This window comes from Trichoderma gamsii (genome assembly GCF_001481775.2).
Source record: "Trichoderma gamsii strain T6085 chromosome Unknown Scaffold_4.2, whole genome shotgun sequence".
In the NCBI taxonomy this organism is placed as follows: domain Eukaryota; kingdom Fungi; phylum Ascomycota; class Sordariomycetes; order Hypocreales; family Hypocreaceae; genus Trichoderma; species Trichoderma gamsii.
In genome coordinates, this window is record NW_020171341.1 from 260,209 (window position 1) to 268,682 (window position 8,474).

General features: G+C 50.4%; 1 protein-coding gene across 1 annotated transcript; it reads right to left on the bottom strand.

The window, feature by feature from the left end:
• Positions 1–561: 561 nt before the first annotated feature.
• On the bottom strand, positions 562–882 carry TGAM01_v201559 (hypothetical protein; the record flags this gene model as incomplete). The annotated part of the gene is made up of 1 exon (XM_024548791.1): positions 562–882. A coding segment is annotated over one exon (321 nt), but the record flags the coding sequence as incomplete, so codon positions are not given.
• Positions 883–8,474: the final 7,592 nt, after the last annotated feature.

Below are 8,474 nucleotides of genomic sequence, written 5' to 3' on the forward strand. Positions count from 1 at the left end.
ACCCATCAGACAGCACGCGTTTGTACAACCGGCCTTTATTTTTTTCTGGTCTCTTATATCAGCAAATCGGCCGAGTTTATGCCTGGTCATGATGATTCAACTGCGCCCCGGAGCTCCCGCGACCCCATTGCGAGTTCAGCCATGAGTCGTACATTGTATACTTGCTCCTCCTTCTCGTATACGCAAGCCATCTTGGCAGCCTTTTTTTCTCTCTCTCTCTCTCTCTCTCTGCACGGCAGTTTCAGTGTAATCTCCATTCTATTTCCAAATAGGTAGGCTGCAAAGCAGTGGAAAATGAAAAAAAAAAGGGGGGGGGGGAGGGGAAAACAAAACAAAACAGAGAAAAGCAACTTTGATGTCATAGAGCATTATCACATACTCCGTACTGCCTATATCATCTCCAATGCGACGCACGCTTGTTTAAACTCCGCTGCCAGAGAGGAGGGAGGGTCGGAAGAAATGCCGGCAATTGCACGCCTCTTGGCTGTCAGTATATGGAGAATTTACTAGGTATACGCACTTCAACAAGGCAACACACACTAATTAGTACTTACCTATGCCCTAATATGGGAGTTTTGTCATCCTTTTCTCTTCGTTCTTCTTTTCTCTTCCCCATAGACTACATAGTCCCCCATCGTGGTCTCGATATGGGTCCTCCATTGTCCAAATGTCGCGGACGAGATTACGCTTAATGCATGGCCAAAAGCCTGGGTCGCGTAAACCGTTTTCTGCCTCTCTCCCTTGGCATCGTCGCTTGCCCCGATATGGGGCGAGACCGGCTGCTTTAGATAGATGATCGAGTAGTAATGGGAGGAGTGGGCGCGCTCTAAATTGCGAATAGAGATCGCTTCGCTTCCAGAGAAGGAGAAAATAAAAAAGGGACTCCCCTTCCCCCCGGCGTCGGGCGCGGACAAGTCACACGATCGACGATCGCATGAACTGTTTACTGCTCGAAACAGAAAAAGTGGCTACCCGTCGCAAATTGCTTGGCCACTTCAGGCTGTCCCCTTCCCTATTCTTTTCTCCCGGACTGAACTCCGTCCTCAGTCCACCCAAGCTAGTCAATCTTCTTGTAACGAGCAACAGTGCGGCTAGATTTAAGCGATCGGCATCATTGACAGCGGGCAGCACCACCGAGGCCCACCCTTGGGATTTTTCCAACGCCTCCATGCTGGTAAAAGATTCTGCTAGGGGGCCCTCGACTACTGATCTCAAAAGTCGGCCAGCATCCTTGTCCCCAAGCAGAACCTTTTCGGCAAAGCCGATTTCGAAGACGCCCCTTTACCAAAGCCGAGATATCGCTGGTACAGTAGAGTGCTGCATATACAAGTAGTACTTGTAAGAGAGCGGCTTCCGGCAGACACGACACTCCTTCGGGGAATGACGAGGGCTGCCGGTGTCCGGAGGAGCTGCTTGTACTGTATAGCACTGGCGAGGGAAAAAGGACGACCAAAGGTTTCAAAGACATTCTCGGACAAACATGTCGTTTTCCCCACGCCGGGTGAAAAATCGTACGATTTTCTCGCAGCTAGTAATATTAGAACCCTCGCAACGCACACTAGCGGCTGGAGGTTGTTCATCTGGGCCGCTCCATTTAGATTCCGTGTCTCGGAATGGCAATGGCCACAGATCAGTTGCCATGTACCCCATATTTTCATTGGTAATTAAATCAGTAGGCATGCTCTAGTGGTGTAGCACGCTATGGCGATCTCACATCTTGCAACTCCGTGCGTATGTAATGGTGGCGGTAATGCTTGTAGGTGATACCTTACCTTACCAACCATCTGGATGAATCCTCGCGACACGCCCGCATTATCGCCGGTTCTTTCCCTTCAACAAATGCTGAAACTGTTCCATCCATCGCTCGCAAAAGCTGTTGAATATAGTACCATCTCGGAAGAGCCCACGAGTTACAAGGGGCAGGGAACGCCAGGGTAGACAACATTGCCACGTTCTGGCCCTTTTGTGAAAGGATCAAGCTGTACAGGGTGCTCCGTACACGCCTGTCAGTATCCTTCCTAGGCGCATACTGGTCTAGGCAGTGTGAGATGCTCAATAGACTCGCAAGGAGGTAGGGTTACCCTCTTAATACAAGCCTGCGTACTTTGCGATCTTTGGCCCAAAGAGAAGAGCAAGGGTAGGTGGGTTTGAACAGGCGGAAATCGAGCATACAGTAGGGGGCCAGAGGAAGGAAAAGAAGAAAAGGCCCGCAGAGGGTGGCTCTGTATCAGGCTCAGGCCACCAGGTTCTGAGGCAAGGATATCTAGAATCTATCAGATGTGACATGATGCTTTCAGATGGGACTAATTCGGTGCTCCGATGTGATGTAGCTGCGCGCGTAAGCGGCCGGCAGTTATGTCCTAGGCCGGGGTTAGGAAAGGGGTGTCTTGAGGAAATGTCGACAGAAAGATTGAGGTGGAGCTGTTGCCCAGACGTACTGTAGTACTCAATACCACCACGCGGTGCGTACTCCGGGGAGTTAAACAAGAAGCGCTCAAGCGCTGTCCAGACGTGAGGAAGCGTACAAGGTCCAAGGCTCAAGATAGCCAGCACGATTCCATTTTCCATATTCGTACGTACTTGGACAGCTCTCATATACCTTGGCTTGGCAAATACTTCTCGCACTCTCCCTTACATCGCCGATAACCTGCGCGGATGAACCCCGAAGCACCAGACTTATCGTCCCGGTAGTGTAAAACTATAAGCAAGATGGGATTCGCTTCCTTGGACTTGCTGCATGGCTAGGCAGAAACCTTGTGAAGTCACATGGGATATACATACGAATAGGCACTTTAGTTTGAACCAGTTGTTCTATTCGTCCACGTACCAGAGCGCGAGCGAAGCAGCGTCGGCACGGCACGGCCCATCCACTGCTTCGGCAGTGACTGTGTGATCTTCTAATCCACCTGAAAGGAGCGAATCTGAGGCCACAACAGCCCCGATCATCATCTTTCAGCACTGCCAGGAGAGGACGAAGGAGCTTAGGGCAGACCCAATCGCGAAACACGGATAGATCACCGACGCAGATGGTAGTCGCCGATACCCGTCAATCTCTAATGTCAGCTTGTCGACTAATTGGTACTCGCATGTGCAAAAAATGAGCCGATGAATGGGGATTTGCTGAGGACCAATGGGGACCAAGGGATTCCACACAGGCTGCTTGTCTCTCTCTTTTGAGTTGCTAAACTAAAACAGTTGTTGTCACCGTCTCCGTGGCATTGGACTAAAGCTGTCACTTCATCGCACCAGGCAGCCGATTGCATCCACGCTGTAAGCCTAGGCTATACTGGGGTGTATAACCCGGAAATACTTTCAAAACCACTGGGCAGCTTCATAGAGAAAAGAGCTGCTTGCTTATAGCCGACAGAGACAACGGCATAGGAAGAGAGGCTCCGCCTCCTGAGCTCCAGCAAGCTTCCAGTGCGTAATAGCTGCCTTTGGCTGTGTGATTCCTCTGAAGGCTTGCATATAAAACGCGCGTGCGCATACACACGTACATACGTACAGGTACGCACATGCACGTTCTAAGCGTCAAGATGCAGTCTCGATAAGGTCGGCGCTCGGTTTCGGGGGCTGCGCATGCACGGTATGGAGCAAGTGACTAGAACGTGCATGATCCTTGCACCCCCCGTCGGCGAACTCGTGAGCAGACGCGGTTAATGGCCAATCTAGACTCAGGTTGGCCGAGAATCGACCAATCTGACCGCTGCGAGGCGGCAGTATGTACGAGTACCGCTGTCGACCGCAAGACGAAGTTGTCAGAGAATCAGGCTTTTCCCGTCCCCAGTAAGCGCGTCCCAAAGCTGATGATGCCGGTCCGTCCCTTGTCCTTGTCAGTAGAAGCGAGATCTTTCAAGTCCTCGTGCGCGATCTAGGAACAAATCGAAGCGTGTTATCAAAAGAGCCTGCGTTGTGTCGAGCGTAGCATTGCAGCCTCTGTTTCAGCTTCGTGTAATGATATTGCCAGTAGTAGTAGTACAGCCTCCTATTCCATATCGTCTGCTTGCCCCGTTTTGGGCTGAATGTATCAGCATACTGTTTGTTTCTGACTGTGCAATAGACAACCCGTAAAGTGCTGCGTGCATGAAATCCTTTTGCGTTATGGTGGTTAAAATTGACCAATCATGCACGGAGCGGTCGTGAATGAAGGTGCAGTTATTTCTTATGCTCCAATCGTAATCGGCAGCGCTTTCATAGTACCCAGTAGGCATCCCATTCGAGTCCAATGTACTTGTACAATATGATTGTCGCCTGCAGGCACGACAGGGAGCCCATATTCCAGCTATTCCAGCTAGAATCGAGTCCCAGCCGCCATGAACCGGGGTATCATGCTCTGTACTGTACGGCCGACCTAAATCGCCGTAAATAATGGTACGATTTCAGATGACGATAGATGTAAAGTGGGGACGCCATTAAAGCGTGTGGAGAGACTGCGAGATGCTTGTAGTAATTCGTATATGGTACATGGGACATACCATTTCTAGTCGAAGCCGACTTCCTTGCTCCTTTACAGTATCCGATGAGTGGTATTTCGTATCGAGCCACTACTCCTAAATTGATTATGCTTGAATAGCGACGGAGACAGTCCGAGAAAAGCGGGATGCTAGCCCCGATTGGGTCTCAGATGAGATTTTATGATTCTCAAAGGATAGGTACTAGCAGGCATATGGCGAATCAGAGATGGGAGAATGCCGGCTGTCTTCGTGTCGTCGCCGGCTCCATCAAACTGGAGCGTAGCATCGAGCCTCCTTAGCTGTGCTGATGCTGTAAGGCTGAGCGGCCAGCAGGAGAAATAGGTCCGCGGGCTCTATCGACGAAGAGGAAGGCTTACAAAGCGAGGCTGTAGAGATCCCGTACTCTGCACACTACTCGTACTGGTAGTAGTCGGTCTGGAGCTACTGTTTCCAGCACCAAGGGAATGGAAAGCTGCCGCGATGCTATCAGGATATCCTGGCGTCATCTTCCACTGGCTTTGTATGCATCTTTGCCTCGTCGCATCTTTAGTTCGAAATAGCGGGGGTTGGTGTGCGCTTTACAAACATGAAGCCGGGCGCATGAGAATCACGCTATCGACCGTGTGCCAGTCGATTTCTCTAGTGGCGCCTGAGTTGCCAGCATTCATTGTTTGCCATTCGAGTGGGAGGGTTACTACTGCAACTCTGCGCATGCAAAGTTATCACAGCCCATCGCCAGCGCGTAGGTGGGTCGATATAGCCTCCCGCCGATCCAGGTCGGTACCGATTTGCAAATGATGCTGTGATTTCAGTACACACTTGTACGCAGCACCTATCCGTCCATGTACAGCAGTGTTTCGTGTGCCCATGCATGTATCTGGCTTGAGTGCGAAAGTGTAAAATCACCGAGATCTGATCGAGTTCATCGTTTCAGGAGAAAGCCATTACTCATCGGTCAAAAAGGAGAGCCGTTGAGAGGACTGCGAAGTTCCGCTAGCAAAGAAACCCCATTGTCCTTTTCGCCTTTGCTTTCTTTTCTTAGGAAGGAGCTGTGCTTTTCCCCCTTGTCGGTATGCGGAGTCACAGAGCGTGCAAAAGTAACACGGCTCGAATACCACGAGAGCGAGGCATCTCTCCAAATCTGCCAGTCCCAATGGGGGAAATCTGCCGTAGCATATCGACATGGGGATCGACCCATAACTTGGAGACGGCGTCGATGGCCCGGGCTATTCCACGCGACGAGTAGGTACCAACGGCGTCGTATCAGCGGCCCCCCTTGCCCCCTTGTCTAACGGTTAACAGAGCCTCCTGAATACCAAGTGGCTAAAGCTTTGAAGGGGGGAAAGGCAAAAGGGAAAAGAAAGGAAAGGGAAAAAAAAAAAAAAAAAAGAGACCTGTCACGTCGGCAAGGAATCTAGGCAAGGTAAGCAAAGCCGAGGGCAAAACTTACTCATGCATCTCGTAAAAGGCCACGATGGAGCGATTGGTGGCCGCAGAGCCAGTCAATGCCCAAGGATGACGCTGCCTGGGCTCTTGTTTTCTTTCGCGGCAAGGAGTTAAGATTGGCTCGACGACGCGCGAAAGGCACTGCCATTCGAGCTTCGCCTAGGTTGGTAGACGCAGGTCGCGGGCGAGGGTGTCGAGCTGGGGGAGGTAAAGGAGGGAAGAAGTAAAGATCAAAGACCAAAATCACGGCGATGGCGTGGGAGTGGGAAATCCGGCGCAGACGCTGCCTCTTTCCCTACTGGTTTGCCTGGAGGGTATCCTGCAGTCGCGCTTTCCTGCCACTTACAGCATGGCGATGAGGGAAGCTGCGCCCTGCTCCTGCACTTTCCCATCATCCCCATGGCAGCTGCTTAGTTTGTCCACAATGTGCGCGCACCGATCTGCCTGACATAAGACGGCTCTACCTCGAAAAGGCACCTGGAGTCAGTCGTACTGTACATGCCGAAATCGAAGGCAACATCAAATAAAACGTCAAATAAAGATGCGCCAGGCCATGCTAAAAATATCGCTGCTGCCACATCAAGTACTAGACAGGTACTGCCATCGATCTAGCCTGCCGCGCATCTACATTGAATCTACCACCACATCCCAGTAGCATTTACACCGGGAAGGGCTACACACATGCAGTAGACGCTGGTAACTTGACAAGTAATCCTTTTGCATCTTTGCAGTTCTCGTAAGAATAGCCAATCTCTGGCTCCCAAAGTAAATGAATGACTAGCCGAATAGGTAATTCGCTTAGAGTAGAGCATCATAGATACCTATGAATCGGAGGCATCCCATTCGAAAAACCCAGCAGAAAGGGAACTGGGAGCCAATGAACAAAGTCATTCAAAATCTCACCCCCTCATATAGGTTCCTCAATGGAAACAGAATATTAAATACACCCTTCCTTCTAAACTCGAATGGATCTCAGTCTAAATCAAGGCAGCCAAGAAATGGGAGACAAAAGAACTCATAAAACAGACCCAACAAAGTGGCGTGAGTTTTTTGCAAAGAGCCTGGCCTAGAGGCCAATGGCTGGGGCGACGCATGAACAATCCAATCTCATTCATTTCGTCCAGATGCTCTGCCAAGCCGCCTCCATCCCATGCATGCTGTTGGCGCAGTACATAGTGCGTTAAATGCGTTAATTGCTAGCCTGGTAGCAGTACCTACTTTACGTCTCTGTGCAAGCCATAGTACCGGATATGTAGGCCAATGGATTTTCTTGGAGTTTTGGCTGTTTTGGGCACGACCACAACCACACAACCTGTCATCGGCGTCAAATGAACCAAATGGTCGCACACACTTCTTCCTTTGGGCTCTCTCTCTCCCTCTTTCTGGGCCGTCATGCAGCACCTTTGTCCAGGCACCCTTCAGCCCAACTGTGCTTGCAGCGATGCTACAGTACCTCTTCTCTGCATCCATATACCTCAAGTAGGTATATGCTACAAAAACATACATGTACCCGCACACCCGCATCCATCCACACTCATCGTATCGTATCGTACCGTATTAGTATATTCCCTCCACTCAGAGATCTTCTTCTCCGGGCCCCTCGCCATCTCCGTATCTCTTTTTAATATAACCAGCTTGTACAAAAAGCGTAGAGAACGGAGTGGCAGGGTGGTATTTGCAATTTTCTTTTTTCACATTCTTATCATATCATTTCCTACACATCACATTCCCTCTACTCACGCGTCCTAGGCCTAATATGTGCCCCCAGTCTGGCTCAGAAGCGGAAACTCTGATGATGACATGTCTGCAAGTAGGATCACACATTGTCCGGCTGACATATGACGGGCACAGCCGCGCTTTTCAAATGGCTGAAAATAAATCCCCCGTACACAAAACGGCCGCCACCACTCACGCAGCATCTGGCTTACTTGTGTGGTATTGAATGAATGATGGTCCTAGATGCCATTAGTGATCTATCACACTTGAGTATTGACCATGAATGGAGCTCTTTGACTCCAGGTCACTTACCATTAGCCCATAACAGTAATCGTCCATCAAGCTGGTGTGTGAATAAGAAGCCCCTGCAGGGCAATCGACTTCAGCCTTTGTGCAGGCTGCTTGCAGGCCTATTTTGCCGGAAGCGGAGCCATGGCCATGGGTCTTTGACATCATCATGCCAGAATTTGAACCCCAGCGCTTTTCAGATTATCCGTCATTTCATCGACCCCGATCCCGACCGGCATGGAAATCTAGGCTCAAGATGCCTCCTGCAGCCTACAGTACAGTAAAAAAAAAGAAGAAGAAAAAAGGCCCTCATCACAAGATACTATATAGGTATTAAACCAAATAAAGCTACGTTATTTCGAGAGTGCGGCCTCTGATATGTGCAACCTAGGATGCAAGAGCCTGGAATGGTCAGCAGCAGAGTCTTTCTTGGGAGGCCATCGTCTATCGTTAGAGCCACTCCCAAGGCCCTTCGCAGCAGGAAATCGGCCCATCTGATCCATCTACTGTACGATCAGTCACACGGAGCGTAAATCTCACGCCGACGCTGCAGTGCCTGCACCCGAGTGT